The sequence below is a fragment of the Chiloscyllium punctatum genome, chromosome 46, assembly GCF_047496795.1.
Source record: "Chiloscyllium punctatum isolate Juve2018m chromosome 46, sChiPun1.3, whole genome shotgun sequence".
Taxonomy (NCBI): domain Eukaryota; kingdom Metazoa; phylum Chordata; class Chondrichthyes; order Orectolobiformes; family Hemiscylliidae; genus Chiloscyllium; species Chiloscyllium punctatum.
The window spans coordinates 53,571,571-53,589,182 of NC_092784.1; the positions used below are offsets into that span (position 1 = coordinate 53,571,571).

Here is a 17,612-nt window from a genome sequence, read left to right on the forward strand (position 1 = left end):
GGGATATGAAGCCCAGGACAGGGAGGTGGGACTAGTTTAGTTTGGGATTATAGTCAGCATGGACTGGTTGGACTGAAGGGTCTGTTTCTGTGTTCTAAGACTCTCTATGACTCTAATTCTCTAATTGGATAAATGGGTTAATCTTTAAACTTTCCTTGCTTTGTAACTCAGTGATTCACAGACACTCCCAGCTTCTACTTTTTCACAACTCTGCAATTCCTGACCTCTCTCACTTAGTCTTTCCTCTCTCTCCCAAAGTCTACACATTTTAAATCTCCAGTTAAATGTCACACAAGGAAGACGTTGTTTTATAATGCAGTGCGATGTTGTGATCCACCTGAAAGGGTAGAGAACCAGCCCCTGTGGAAATTACCTGAAAGGAAGAAACCTCTGACCTATGGAGCAAGAAAAAAGTCCCAAGGAGCTAGCATATGGAAGCTAGGCAGAAAGGCCTCCTTCTCTCCTGTAAATTTGTGATTTTGTACCCACTCACTCCTGATTTACTTCATCTCTTGGATGTGCTTCGATGTGCTATTGTCTAAGTTGGTCTAAGCCAACAAATTCGAGGCTCCAAATCATACATCTTTCAAAAGGAAGTTGGAAAAGTACTGGTAGGGTAAAAATTGGGAGGGATGTAGAGAAAGAGCAGGGGTGCTGGGATTAACTGGATTTCTCACTGGAAACTATAACACAGACTTGATGGCCCAAATGGTCTTGTGCTGTGCTGTTTGAAGACTGTTGGCATCTTGCCAATGTAATCTTCTCTTTCCCCAAACCTCCAACAGCGAACTGTCCCCTTAGACTCCTTGAACAATGTGGTCCACTTCACCCTGACAGGAGGCACAGAGGTAGATCCTGCTGTGTGCAGCTAAGCGTCTCCATTCATGGCCTACCCCAGCTGGACTACTCTGACACCACTGAAACTCTCTCAGCTCACATCAGGAAACAGTGGTAAGTGAAAGGGTCCCATTTGAACTGACCGTGAGAAAGATCTGTCAGTTCTCCAATTGGCAGTCTGACTGAAAAGAGTGTGAGGAGAAACCACTTGCATTCAGCACACCTCAGAGCTCTGTTGCATGTCAAGTCATAGTGTAACTGAGAATGGCCACCAGGGAAGACACTGGTTTGGAGTGTGGTCCATGACAGGAAGGCAATGAGAAGCAGTGCTGTGGGTCAAGTGGCCACGAGGGTTCCACCGAATGGCCTGGAGTAGCAGTAGCACAGTTCACCTTCAATGGAAAAAGCACCCAAGGCCCCATTCACCTCAATGCCTCATTAATCAGGTCTTCCAGGACGGAATGAACATTTGCACATATTAACTACAAAACAAAAGGCCCCTTGATTTTTCCAATTCCCCTTCCAACTCTGAGATCAAGGAAATCTTTTATTCCCTTCTTGTCTCTGTATTTTGCAATATAAAATACTTGCTGATGTGTGCAGAGTCGGTGAAAAAAAGGAGTTCTGGACAATTGGCTCCTTGTACAAAAATGCACTGATTTCCTGAAACCTCACATCACTTATTTTAAATGTTTCTGGTGATCTTCCGCCTTCACATTTGTTTCCCATAAAAGCACATTTCTATTTCATTTTTCTTCTTGTTGCCCCACCCAGTTAGTAAGCTGATGAGTGAGAGTGTTAAAACCGGGTGATTGTGTCAGAGTGAAATGCTGGCCTCTCCTAATGTCACTTCTTCCTTTGGGATTGTGGCAATTTTAACCATGCCTGTTCAGCCTAAAGAAAGCAATTGATCTCTCTTCCAATCTTGATGTCTGTCATGGCTTAGCCCCATATTTAATGCAAGCTTTCTTCCAAATGGTGTCCCTGTTACACAGCAACAAGAGCTTGTTACCTGATAGATAATCCTTCAGCTTCCTCTAGCCTTTCCTCTCTCTCTCTCTCTCTCTCTCACTCACACTTCTCTGCTTTATTGCTACTACTATAGAATCAGTTTCTCTGTAAACCTTCCTCTCCTCTTCCTTCTAATTTCCAAATACGCCGGCCAGCATGGTTCTTGCTTTGTCACCCTCTGTATGGTCAACAAGATCCATCACACACCCTCCAAGCTGAAACCTGGGCGATTCCTTGTCCTCCACTGTCTTCCACCCCCTCTGACACCATTCTGAAGTCTCAATCGAGGTGTCAGCTAAACCAGACTTCCTGATTTTCCTCGCCCCCTTCTGCTCTTTCCTATTTTTGTGAGTGTGCAGTGTGCATAGAGGAAACATGCATAGGAAACAGGAGGAGGTGATTCGGTCCCGTAAACCTGCTCTCCTATTTAATAGGATCATGATTGATCTAGCTGTGGTCTCAGTTCCATTTCCCTGTCCGCCACCACCCTGTAATCAGTGATTCTCTTGTCTATCAAAAATCCATCAAACTCAGCCGGACCCAACCTCTTGTGTCTACCTTCTGAGGAGGAGAGTCTCACTCTTTAAAAACACTGTTTCATCAGGAATTTCTTCTGTAAAACGTCCTTTTCTTTTATCCTCTTCCCTGCAGAATGTCCTCCAAGATGCAAGAAGTTGCATTTATATAGTGACTTAAACTAACACGGCTTAACAGTCAAACAGAATTTGACAATGAGTCTCATAAATAGATACAAAGATAGATACTAATGTCCTTTAGGGAAGGAAACTGCCTGGTCTTGCCTATATGTGACTCCAGACTCCACAGCAATGGGGTTGACTTTTAACTGACTCATGGACAAATAGGGATGAGCAATAAATGCTGGCCTTAGCTAGCAATACCCTCATTCCATGAATGATTTTTAAAAAAGGACTTTTTCAAGGAGGAGGTAGATAAAGTTCTTATGGCTAAAGGGATGCGGGCATAGGAAGAAAGGGGGAAGAGGGGACTCGCTTGGGTGATAAGCCATTATCATACTGAATGGTGAGTGGGTTCGAAGGGCTGAATGGCCTACTCCTGTTTTCTTTGTGTCCACAAATGAGTGAAATTCAGCACTTGAATCAAAGCGGTCAGTTTCAAGGACTATCGTAAAGGTCAAGAGGAACATTACAGGATGGAGAGAACTTAGGCAAAGAATTCCAAAGATTGGCAATGCAGCTCACCATGACATGGCTGACAATGATGGGATGGAGGTACTGGGAGATAGATAAGAGGCTATGGAGGAAAGCATAGGGTTGTGTGCCTGAAAAAAGTCAGACAGATGGCGAGGCTTTAAGAGATTTGAGCATGTGAATGAGAATTTTGAAATCAAGGCTCTGGTGAATCTGGGACCACAGGTCTTGGTGCAAGTTAGAATGCGCTATTAAGATGATGGGAGGGATGGTAGAAGATGGGAGGACATCCAGGGGAATCATCGGTTGAGGCAGGAAGCAATAAGCCCAATGGTAGGGATTTCAACAGCAGATAGACCTGCAGCAGAGATGGAGACAGGTGATGTCAGCAAAGATGGTCTTTGTGTTGGTGATGATATGAGGTTGGGGGGAAGGCTGGAAGTGTGGCATGGGGTCAAATGATTCAGGTTCAGCCAAAGGTAGTGATCAGGAGGGGATAAAGCTGGTGGCTACAGACACTGATTCAACAGGATAATGATTTTGGTCTTCCCGATGTTTAACTGATGTACAAAGCAGCCGAAGCTGGAAGATGCTGCGCCAATGAATGAAGGTAGGAAGAGAAACCGTGGCAATGAGTAGTGTGGTCATTCCTGAACAGAGGAACACGGAAACAGGCTAGGTCTGTGCCTCTACCTAAATGGACAACAGGAGAGATGTCAGAGTTGGATGGCATGATCGACAGTGTTAAAGATGTCAATGGGTGGTGAATGTGGAAAAGGTCATCATTTTACCCTCATCAGAGTACCACGGACACCTTTCCCAATGTTGATATCGGTTGTCAGAGCACTGTAGTATAGCCAGAACATAGAGGTGCTAGGAAGATAGGAACAGGTTGGTTTTCCAAGGGAGATAGAATGGAAGGACAAGCACTTTTGATAATGCTGGCAGATTTGAAAGTGGGGTGGTGCGTCAGTATTCAAAAGGCAGCAGGTGAGAACAAACAGACCAAAAATAGCCAGACAGGGCCTTCATTAAAATCCCATCCAAAGGGACGTACTTCTGCCAGTGCAGCACGTCTGCACTGCTGCACAATAATGTCAGTCTTCAATTGCTGTCAATTCTTTGAATGGGACAAGAAAACCCAGAACCAGAAGCAAGATTCCTTCCAACGGAATAAACTGATGCTAAAAGGAAGCACTTTGAGCTAAACTTCTGAAAAATAAACCTTTGATTTCATTCCCAAACAATTTCTCTTTTGTCTAACATTATATAAATAGTTCACATTTTGTTTATCTTTGCACAGCATTTTTGTTACTTTGACTCTTGCCAGCAGGGTTCATATTTTCAGTGACTGGAAATGACTGCCAACCCATTTCAGCTGTTCAGCTTCACTTCATGGTTCAGCCGAAAGTATGCTCAGATGTGAGTCAAAGTCAAAGGAAATAAAGATTGGGCGAGATATAAAATTGGCTGATAATTTCCTGCAACTTCACTCAATCAGAACAAGCCATAATGATGTGGTCTGGTTAACACCCACATAATATACTATTTCACACAGGTGCAACATGAAGCTACATATAGATGTATCACACAGAGTTACACAATTCTGACAGTTTCACACAGGTGTACCACACGATGTCACACAACATTCATTGACATGCAAGAAGAATACACTGTTACATAGGTGTAGCACACTGTCATGCTCGTATAATTCACACTGACTTACAGGAACAAAACATTGTCACACAGGTATAACACACTGTTAAGACATGTATAGCGCACTGTAACACCAATATAACACACCCTGTCATATATGTATAATACACTGACAAGCAGGTATAACATGTGTTACATGGGTATCGCACACTGTCACACAGTTTAACACATTGTCAAACATGTAAAAGACACTGGCACACGGGTATAAAACATGGTCACACAGGTATAATATAATGTCCCACAGGGGCGGCACAGTGGCTCAGTGGTTAACACTGCTGTCTCACAGCGCCAGAGACCCGCGTTCAATTCCCCCCTCGGGCAACTGTCTGTGTGGAGTTTGCACATTCTCCCCGTGACTGCATGGGTTTCCTCCAGGTGCTTAGATTTCCTCCCACAATCCAAAGATGTACAGATCAGGTGAACTGGCCATGCTAAATTGCCCGTAGCATGAGGTGCATTAGTCAGAGGTGAATGTAGGGGAGTGGGTCTGGGTGGGTTGCTCTTCGGAGGGTCAGTGTGGACTTGTTGGGCCGAAGGGCCTGTTTCCACACTGTAGAGAATCTAATCTAATCTAATCCAGTTAAAACACACTCCCAAACAGGTATAACACAGTGATACACACATACAACACACACAGACACATAATCATGCTATAATGTCACAGCATTATAACATACACAGTCACACCAGTATAACATACTGTCAAAATACCCTGTCACACCGATATAATTCACACTGACCCACAGATACAGCCCATTGTCATATAGGTATAATTCACACTGACCCACAGATACAGCCCGTTGTCATATAGGTATAATTCACACTGACCCACAGGTACAGCCCATTATCATACAGGCATAATTCACACTGACCCACAGATACAGCCCATTGTCACACAGGTATAATTCACACTGACCCACAGGTACAGCCCATTGTCATACAGGTATAATTGACACTGACCCACAGATACAGCCCATTGTCATACAAGAATAGAACATTATTACATAAGTATAACACACTGACCCACAGGTATAGCACACAATGACACACTGATATAACACATGCTGTCACACAGATATAACGCAGTGTAAAGGCACTAACACATGGGATACATTCAGTCACACAGTTATAAAACACAGCCACACATGTATATCATGATGTCACACAAGTAGAATACATTGACACACAGGTCAAACATATTCTCACACAGTTATTACACACACTGTTGCACAAGTATAACACACTGTCAAACAGATCTAATACACTCACATTGTCACACCGGCCAACAGGTACAAAATATTGTCATACAGGTATAACAAATTGCCGTAATGCACTGTCTCACAGGTATAACACACATAGTTGCATAGGTTTATCACACACTGTCACACAGGTCAAACACACATTGTTGTACAGGTATAACATACACTGTCATACAAATATAGGTGCACAGGTATAACACACTGACACACAGGTATAACAAAATAACACACTGATGTACAATTATAACACAATGACGCACAGATATATCACAAATGTTTTCAAGTAAAACACACTGTCATACAATTCTAATACACAGTCACACAGGTATAATCCACTATCACACAGGTATAATCCACTGGCACACAGGTATAATCCACTATCACACAGGTATAATCCGCTGTCACACAGGTATAATACACTGGCACACAGGTATAATCCACTATCACACAGGTATAATCCACTATCACACAGGTATAATCCGCTGTCACACAGCTATAATACACTGGCACACAGGTATAATCCGCTGTCACACAGGTATAATCCACTATCACACAGGTATAATCCACTATCACACAGGTATAATCCGCTGTCACACAGGTATAATCCGCTGTCACACAGGTATAATCCACTATCACACAGGTATAATCCGCTGTCACACAGGTATAATCGACTATCATGCAGGTATAATCCACTATCACACAGCTATAATACACTGGCACACAGGTATAATCCGCTGTCACACAGGTATAATCCACTATCACACAGGTATAATCCACTATCACACAGGTATAATCCGCTGTCACACAGGTATAATCGACTATCATGCAGGTATAATCCGCTGTCACACAGGTATAATACACTGGCACACAGGTATAATCCACTATCACACAGGTATAATACACTATCACACAGGTATAATCCACTATCACACAGGTATAATCCGCTGTCACACAGGTATAATCGACTATCATGCAGGTATAATCCGCTGTCACACAGGTATAATACACTGGCACACAGGTATAATCCACTATCACACAGGTATAATACACTGGCACACAGGTATAATCCACTATCACACAGGTATAATCCACTATCACACAGGTATAATACACTGGCACACAGGTATAATCCACTATCACACAGGTATAATACACTGGCACACAGGTATAATCCACTATCACACAGGTATAATACACTGGCACACAGGTATAATACACTGGCACACAGGTATAATCCACTATCACACAGGTATAATACACTGGCACACAGGTATAATCCACTATCACACAGGTATAATCCACTGTCACACAGGTATAATACACTGGCACACAGGTATAATACACTATCACACAGGTATAATCCGCTGTCACACAGGTATAATCCACTATCATACAGGTATAATACACTGGCACACAAGTATTATACACTGGCACACAGGTATAATCCACTATCACACAGGTATAATCCACTGTCACACAGGTATAATACACTGGCACACAGGTATAATCCACTATCACACAGGTATAATCCGCTGTCACACAGGTATAATCCGCTGTCACACAGGTATAATCCACTATCATACAGGTATAATACACTGGCACACAAGTATTATACACTGGCACACAGGTATAATCCACTATCACACAGGTATAATCCACTATCACACAGGTATAATCCACTGTCACACAGCTATGATACACTGTCACACAGGTATAATCCACTATCATGCAGGTATAATCCACTGTCACACAAATATAATACACTGGCACACAGGTATAATACACTGTCACACAGGTATAATCCACTATCACACAGGTATAATCCACTATCACACAGGTATAATCCACTGTCACACAGCTATGATACACTGTCACACAGGTATAATCCACTATCATGCAGGTATAATCCACTGTCACACAAGTATAATACACTGGCACACAGGTATAATACACTGTCACACAGGTATAATTCACTATCACACAGGTATAATTCACTATCACACAGGTATAATCCACTATCATGCAGGTATAATCCACTGTCACACAAATATAATACACTGGCACACAGGTATAATTCACTATCACACAGGTATAATCCACTATCATGCAGGTATAATCCACTGTCACACAAATATAATACACTGGCACACAGGTATAATACAGTGTCACACAGGTATAATTCACTATCACACAGGTATAATCCACTGTCACACAGGTATAATACACTGTCACACAGGTATAATTCACTATCACACAGGTATAATCGACTATCATGCAGGTATAATCCATTGTCACACAAGTATAATACACTGGCACACAGGTATAATCCACTGTCACACAGGTATAATACACTGGCACACAGGTATAATTCACTATCATGCAGGTATAATCCACTGTCACACAGGTATAATACACTGGCACACAGGTATAATTCACTATCACACAGGTATAATTCACTATCACGCAGGTATAATACACTGGCACACAGGTATAATCCACTGTCACATAGGTATAATACACTGGCACACAGGTATAATTCACTATCACACAGGTATAATTCACTATCACGCAGGTATAATCCACTGTCACACAGGTATCATCCACTGGCACACAGGTATAATACACTGGCACACAGGTATAAGTCACGATCATGCAGGTATAATCCACTATCATGCAGGTATAATCCACCGTCACACAGGTATAATACACTGGCACACAGGTATAATCCACCGTCACACAGGTATAATTCACTATCACGCAGGTATAATACACTGGCACACAGGTATAATTCACTATCACACAGGTATAATTCACTATCACGCAGGTATAATACACTGGCACACAGGTATAATTCACTATCACACAGGTATAATACACTGTCATGCAGGTATAATCCACTATCATGCAGGTATAATACACTGTCACACAGGTATAATACACTGTCACACAGGTATAATTCACTATCACGCAGGTATAATCCACTATCATGCAGGTATAATCCACTATCATGCAGGTATAATCCACTGTCACACAAGTATAATACACTGGCACACAGGTATAATGCACTATCACACAGGTATAAGTCACTATCACACAGCTATAATACACTATCACACAGGTATAATCCACTATCACGCAGGTATAATACACTGGCATACAGGTATAATTCACTGTCATGCAGGTATAATACACTGGCACACAGGTATAATACACTGTCACACAGGTATAATTCACTATCACACAGGTATAATCCACTATCACGCAGGTATAATACACTGGCACACAGGTATAATACACTGGCACGCAGGTATAATCCACTATCACACAGGTATAATCCACTAGCATGCAGGTATAATCTCCTGTCACACAGGTATATCTGGGACACATTCATGGACAAAGTGCAACAAAAGCTTAAATAGAAAACAAGAAATTGTGGTTGCTGTAAATCTGAAAACTGGAGAAACTCAGCAGGTTGTGGCAGTATCTATGGAGAGAGAAAGCAGAATTAACTCCTAGGCCTCTGAGTTTCTCCAACAATTTCTGTTTTTGCAACAAAAGCTTGTTATCCGTTAGTTAATCCTCCCTGTGCCTCTGGTCTTTTTTTTCTCTCATTCTGTCGTATACATATCTTCCTATTTTATTGCTATTAGTATAAAATCCGTGTGCTTGTGGATCTTCCTATGCTACTCCTTCTCAGTGCAACATACACCAAATTGCATATTTTTGCACCTTCATAACTGACCCTCAAGGGCCATCAGTTATTGTCTAACCTGAAATTCTTCATCGGTCACCATTCTCCAACCCCGTCCAACACAAGGTGGGTGGCCCGAACTGGATTTCCTAATTTCCGTATCCCTTCTTTCCTGCTTTCATCATCTTGCACTGCACATCGGAAACATAGCTAGGAACCAGGAGCAGGAATATGCCATTCGGCCCCTCAATTCCACTCCACTACTGAACTCAATCATAGCTGACCGTGTCAACACCATTTTCCTGCACTATCCCCATATCCTTTGTTGATTTTAATATCTAGAAATCTGTCAATCTCTGATGAATCCCAAATTTGGATCCTGATTTCTTCTTCCTGGTTTCTCAATTAATAATCTTAAACATACCAGAAACACGCTAGAAGCAATGCATGCAAACTATCAAAGTGTCATATAGTCATAGAGATGTACAACAGGGAAACAGACCCTTTGGGCCAACTCGTCCATGCCGACCAGATATCCTAACTAATCTAGTGCCATTTGCCAGCACTTGGCCCATATCCCTTTAAACCCTTCTTATTCATCCAGCTGCCTTTTAAATGTTGCATTTATACCACAGTTTAAGATGAATGTTTCTCTGTCACCAATATCTCGATATTAAGTGTACAATATTTTTCACTCCTTTGGATTGTATCTTCAGGTACAGTGTGAATTGACAGACCACACCACCTACTGCAACACCTCTCGATGCCAACCATGAAAAAAAAAATTCCAACTTGCCCAAAATGACACATTGACTTTCCACATTAACCTGTCATGAGGCCACCCACTGTCAATTCAATGCCAGTTTTAGGATTGCGATGGATTTTTGACACTGAAACAACTTTGAAAGCAGCTCCAATAGCAACTATCAACAAGGAATTGGATATATTCTTGAAGCAGAAGAAATGCATTGAGCTAGGAGAAAGAGTTCGACCAATTGGATGGACCTCTCAAAGTAGTCGCACAGGCATAATGGGCTGAATGGCCACTGTTGAAGTTGTATTGGTCTATGATTCTATGACAAAGCCTGTTTTTAATCTTATATAAATTGGCATCCAGCCTTGTGGGTTCATCTCATATTGCATTCATTAAACAATGCAAAAACAAACACTGAACAATATTCCATTCATTTCTGCATATTCACCGTATCCTGTCTTAGATTCTGGTCAAGCTTGTTTAATTGCAGTTATTTTTCTCTCTATTGGCACATTTTCAAGCCACAACAAAGTCTAAACAAACCATCCTTCCCAGCTTCCTTGGCGTCAAATAAATAAATATGCTTAACCTTGCAATGACCTAAAGAACTAAAACCACAAAATTCCTCCAACTTTCTCTTATCTGAACCAATCTAACCAATAGAAGCCTGCCGTCCAACACTTCAGATTACTGCTCTTGTGCCATCAAGAGGATAGGCAAGATTTCCTTCTGCAGTAGCTGCTAAATGCATGTCAGTATAGTGGTTATGATGCTGGACTTACAACCTAGAGGTGTGATGTTTAAATCCCACCCACGGCTGGTTATGGGTGTGATATTTGGCACAATCAGGGCTGGTATCAGGGGAACATGTGCAGTGGGGGAGGAGGGAAAGAAAGCTTTCTATTGATCAAGAAACTTCCCAACTCAGTCTAGACCACAGCCAACTACCATCCCTTAGCTGATGGGAGTAAGGAATCCAACTGCACATGAGGAGGACCTCATGCTGATTGTCAGTATTCCCGTTGCAACTGAAAGCAATCATTTGCTCTGGTTATCGTGACTAAGATTTGATCATGGAAGGAAGTGTGGATGGGCAAGTTGCAAATTGTGAAGCAGCTCAAGTGAGATTCAAGAGAAGTTTGCATGGCCTCATACAGCAGGAAGAATGGATTTCAAAGGTCATGTTCAAAGCTGCTAATATATTGCCCATTCCTTTAAAATGAGCTGGGAGCCCACCAGGATATTGAAAAGAGCCCATTACTGGGATTATTGGATTCAGCCTGAGCACAGGTTATTTGACTGAGATTATGCGAATTTCATCTGTGGTATCGAAAGGTCAACTCTCAGTTATATAGATTGGCATGTTGCTCCTAAGTTGGTAAGTTTGCTTGTAATAGGGGTGATGGAGGCCTTGTTGCAGAAAGAATCAAGCTTTACAGTTCTAGCATCTTTACATTTTTGTGGTTATGCAATTTATCTGAGAGATTAAACTTTACTGGAATCTGAAGCAGGATGGGTTTTCTATGTTACGCAAGAGGGTGCTCAATAGCTGACCACCTTCTCATTATGTAATGGTATCCCACAGATCTCTGCTTTGTATATCTGACCTACTAACAGCACTGTGGGTGTCCCTACAGCCCATAGACTGTAATGGTTCAAGAATCCAGCTCACCATCACCTGCTCAAGGGCAACGAAGAATGGGCAATAAATGTTGGCCTAGCCAATGATGCCCACATCCCACTAATGAATAATGAAAAAATTTATATTATACTGGCTTCTTGAGGACCTTTTTAAATCCCCTGGTTTTCATACAGGCACTATATCACAATTTAAGCTAAGCGGAAGACCACAGATATTGGAAATCCAAAATAGCAATTAAAGTGCTGGAGGAAGTCGGCAAGTTTGGCAGCATCTGTGGAGAGAGAAAACAGAGTTAACATTTCAAGTCTGGTATGACTCTTCTCCATAACTGTGGAAGACCACAGCCGAAACGTTAACTCTGTTTTCTATCTCTCCACAGATGTTGCCAGACCTTGCTGAGTTTCTCCAGCAATGTCTACCTTTACATGACAAGGGAATGTTGGATCATTATTAAGTATTCCTATAATAACCTTGCTGTTTTCTTCTGGCTACATCCTTTCTACTTCTCTGAGTAATCGCTGTCACTATCGTCACTGTTTTAATCAATCCAATCCCTCCATTCTCTTCAAACAGCAAATATATGCCATTCTATGCAAGGCTGCTTTTCCCACTGAACTCTATTGAGACCAATAATCCTGCAAGAATTAATTGATTCATTTATTTTCAAGATGGGGGTAGTCCTCATTATCATTCCTTCTCTAATCTCCGATCTTTACAGCAGGTATACTGCCCTATCTAATGCGCTCCTACTCTCTGATCTGGGGGCAGCTTGCTCAGTTGGCTAGATGGCTGTTGGGTGATGTGGGGTTCAATTCCTATGCCAACTGAGTTTACCATGAAGGTTCTGCCTTCTCAATCTTGCCCCTCACCTAAGGTGGGGTGACCCTCAGGTTAAGCAACCACCAGTTGCCTCTCTCTCTATCTCTTAAGATGAGAGAATGGGACTATGGTGACTTTTCATTTATTTTCTGATTTGCCACGTCTTTGATCTAATCCTTTCTCACCCCTGATTTGATCCTAGATTCAACAATGTTGCTCGATATTTTTACGACTAAAAATCTCTCATTCATTATGCATCTGTCAGACTCCAAATGTCAACTCTGGAAGGATAAGATGAGGGAGAAAGCTTTCCCTTTGCTGCTTGCTTTTCTACCTAAGATAAAAAGAAGAGTCAGCAGGAGCAGGGACAGGAAAGTTCATGAATAGGTGCTAGAATTTCCCAAAATGGTGTACATTGCTTCGCCTCTCCTTAACCTGAGGACAACTTCTGAGGAATTCAGCTGTTCGTAATATCATACTGAAACCTAACCAGGAAAGCTGCTACATTCACCATAACCAGGAGCGGTGTGGTGTGCCTGACAGTAATCTTCGGCGTATGTCTCTTGTCTAGCTGGACTTTGTGGAGATTGTGAACAGAAGGCATTCCACTAACCTGTGACTGCTGCGGGATATTTACAAAGTTCCCATCTCGTGGTCCAATACTGACAAACCGGTTTGCAGAGGAGGAGCTGGGCGTTGAATATGCTGCAAAAAGAGAGAGAGAAACGAAAACAGCCTCAGATGGTCAGAAAAGTATGAGGAAGACTTTATGTTACATGATAAGGAATTGACAAACCCTTTTCCCATTCTAGTTGGACTGCTCAAAATTCTCTCTCTCTTTCAGCCTCTCTCTCTTTTTCTGTCTCTCTCTTTCTCTGTCTCTCTCCTTCTTTGTCTCACTCTTTCTGTCTCTGTCTCTCTCTCTGTTTGTCTTTCTCTGTCTCTCTCTTTCTGTGTGTGTGTTTCTCTCTATGTCTGTCTCCCTCTGTCTGTCTCTCTATCTCTATGTCTGTCTCCCTCTGTCTCTCTCTGAATCCTTGGGACATCTTGGTTAGACAGCGGTGGCGGGGGGAGGTTTGGGGTTGTGGGAATGTGGACAGAGTGGAATTGATCTTGCTGGTGCCAACCAAACTGTGTCGTGTCACCCAGAGAACATATGAAGTGAGGTACTTATGAGCTATGCGCTAACTGTCCATCAGTAGGATCATGTGGAGGTGCCAGTTTTGGACTGGGGTGGACAAGGTCAGAGGTCCACACACAGGATTAAAGTCCAACGGGTTTATTTGAAATCACAAGCTATCGGAACACTGGTCCTTCATCAGGTGAAGTCCTGATGAAGGTGCAACACTCCAAATAGCTTGTGATTTCAAATAAACCTGCTGGACTATAACCTGGGAGCATGTCACTTCTGACCCGATCAGCAGGATGACCGACTGTGCTCAATTTCAAGAGCTTTTCTCCATTTTGAAACATCTATCTTTTTGGCCCACATTCCCAGGATATCTCCCCCACCCACAATGGGGGTGCTATACCTGGGAGAATCTAGAGTGAGTCTGAGTGATTCAAAGGGACTGCAAGTGAGTGAGTGAGCTGGAGAGAAGGAGATTGTAAAGTTGTGAATCCACAAGGTAAGTAGCAATGGGTGCACTGAAAGGTTTAAGCTTTAAGATAACCTCCCAGCTCCCTGTCCAACCTACCCCATAATCTCAATAAACACAAACTCATGGTCACTGATATCACATGTCCTCACCCACCTGTCCCAGGGACCAAGGGTTCATTATTTTATTGTATAACATTTAATCATCTGTACATAACCCTGTCTCATCCAAGACCTCCCACAATTCCATTGCCCAGCAGGAGACATGAAACAATCAGGAGCAAAGCCTCAGAATGACTTTCTGATAGAGAAGCTATTCCTAATCCTCTAGTGATGGCACAGCTTAGCATTGACCTTCTGAGCATTTTCCTTGGAATCTTTAGCAGACACCATGTCTTTCTTTAAAGTTTATTATTTAACCAGCCTCACTACTCCTTCCACACCTCCATCATTTATTTGTAGTTCCCCATTAAACATTACAGAACTGTTACATCACAGAAGGAGGCCATTCAGCACATTGTGCCAGCACCACTTTGATCACATAGTGCCAATCTCTGTATTCCTGCAACGTATTCCTATCAAATTAATCGTCAATGCCCTCTTGAGTTGAACCTGCCTCCAATACACTTTCAGCCAGTGTATTCCAGACCCTAATTGTGTGGAAAAAGATTTCTCTCACCCTCGCTTTGTTTGCACCATCACTTGCAGATTGCAATCAAACGTGCTGCCACAGTTTGGACCCCTCCATGTCAGAGAATCACAGACTTGTTATGGTACAGGAGGAAGTCAATCGGCCCATAATGTCTGGGCTGGCCTCTCAGACCATGGTGCCATTCTGCTGGCATTTATCCCTGCAGGCCTGCCCATGTGTTGCGCACATGTTCCCAGGATGAATGCAATTGTTTGGAATTTAATTCTGAATCTCTTTCATTCTGAATCTCTGAATCACCTCAGCCTCAAGGGGAAGTTAATTCCCTGCAGATCATCTTGCAGAAACACTCAGTAGGGTTCCTCACAGAATTCCCTGCCTATCCACCAAACAAACTTTAAACAAATACCCAATTGTGCAGCAACAAAACAGAAATCGCTGGCGAAATTCAGTGGGTCTGGCAGCATCTATGGAGAGGGAAACAGAGTTAACATTTTGAGACTGGAGACTCTTCATCAGAACTGTTAGAATCACCACACTCAAAATGTTAACTCTGCTTTCTTCCCACAGATGTTGCCAGATCTGCTAAGCTTCTCCAGCAATTCCTCTTTTTGTTTCAGACCTCCACATCCACAGTTCTGTGGTTTGCTTTACCCAATTATGAAGGCTTGTTCCTCATGATAAATTGGTTTGCTGTAAATCGCAGATTCAGCAATGAGGAACACACTGTGCAGATTCTCCCTAAACTTCTAAGGGTTCTGTGTCTGAATTGTTTTGGTGAAGTGTGACAGCTCAGAAAGCTTTGGTTTAATTCTGTGGTCAGCAGGTCCTCAGGAGCATCATTATAAAAGAATCAAACACGCATGATAGCTTTCTCTCAACTGGACAGCTTGGGACTTGGCTCCGGTCCATTGTTGTTTAATCGAGCTGGATCAACCTTTGCACAAACTCGCTTCCACCTCATTTTGAGTCTTTCATGTTCTTTTTTAAGAAACAGCAATCATTGTTAAGTGCCAGCAAGAACCCCCCCACCCCCCCACCCTCCCTCCCCCGCACACTGTAATCAGCTTTAAACAAAACTTGGGAACGCAAGTTAAAATTGAATGCAGGGGAATGACAAAGCATCTTAGCCGGACCAGTGCCCACAGGGTGGATATATAGACATAGGCATCACCATGTAAACTTAGCCACATAAGAAGGACAGGCAATATCCAGCCATCTGGTTCCCTCGACTGCCCATTGTTGGCCTCTTTGCTTCATTCCTTATCAAGTAATGTGGGCATCATTGGCTAACACTTCACCTAATTCATGTACTTATTAATCCTGCAAGTTTGTTTAGGAATGGACTCGAGTAGGAATGGAGATGGTGGACAAATCTCCCATTCATTTCAAAGACCAAAGCCATGGTTCCATTGAACGGCACAGCAGACTTGATGGGCTGAATAGCCTAATTCTGCTCCTACATTTTATGGTCTCAATAACTCAGGATGGAGGCACAATTTTAAGTAGCACCACATGAGTATGGTTTAACCACTCTCACAGGAACCATAAGCATTTTAACATCCAAAGCCTTGAAGTTACTGTTGGTGGTTTTACTGGACAAATAGCATTTTCTTGATCAGGCGCGTTAACTTAGACACTAATATGAATCATTTATACCAGTTCTGATAACATTGCCAATATTTTCACTGGCTGATGAGTCCACAGCTAGAGAGGAAGAAGAAATTATTTTGTGGGACATGGGCAATGCTGGCACAGCCAATATTTTCTGCCGTGCCTAACTGCCCTTGAATTGAGTGGCTCGTGAGACCATTTTTCAAATTTATTTGTGGGATGAGGGAGTAACTTGGCTAGTTCAACATTTAATGGCCATCCCTACTTACCCAGGAAAAGGTGGTGGTAAGCTGCGTCCTTAAACCATTGCAGTTCTTGTGATGCAGGGACACCCACTGCTTGGGAGGGAATTCCAGGATTTTGACCCAGCGATATTGAAGGAACAGCAATATATTTCCAAGTCAGGATGGCATGACCCTTGGACAGGAACTCGAAGGTGGCGATGTTCCCATGTATCTGCTGCCCTTGTCCTTCTAAGTAATGAAGGTTGCAGGTTTGAAAGGTGCTGTCTATTTTAAAGAGCAGTTCAGAACCAACCACATGGCTGCAGGTCTGGAGTCACATGCAGACCAGAGTGGGGAGGGATAGCCGATTTAATTCCCTAAAGTGGCATTAGTGAACCAGATGGATCTTCACAACAATCAATGACAGTTTATGATTCCAGATTTCTAAACTGAGTTTTAAACTCTACGAGTCCCATAGTAGGATTTGAACCCGGATCTCTAGAGTGTCAACCTGGAGCTTTGGATGAGGAGCAGACTGCACCACCAGATTTCACGGCCTCAGAGATGGCATAAGTTAAATATGACTCCGTGTCATAAGCACAAAGGGAAACAGTTTGAAGTTTGTTCTAT

General features: G+C 42.6%; 1 protein-coding gene across 7 annotated transcripts in view; it reads right to left on the reverse strand.

The window, feature by feature from the left end:
* Positions 1-17,612, reverse strand: part of nfixb (nuclear factor I/Xb) — a 437,817-nt gene that overhangs the window by 36,564 nt on the left and 383,641 nt on the right. For all 7 annotated transcript variants that reach the window (XM_072564242.1, XM_072564240.1, XM_072564239.1 and 4 more), the window contains one exon: positions 13,512-13,603. In XM_072564242.1, coding sequence (XP_072420343.1) covers positions 13,512-13,603 — 92 coding nt within the window. The remainder of the gene's footprint in view (positions 1-13,511; positions 13,604-17,612) is intronic.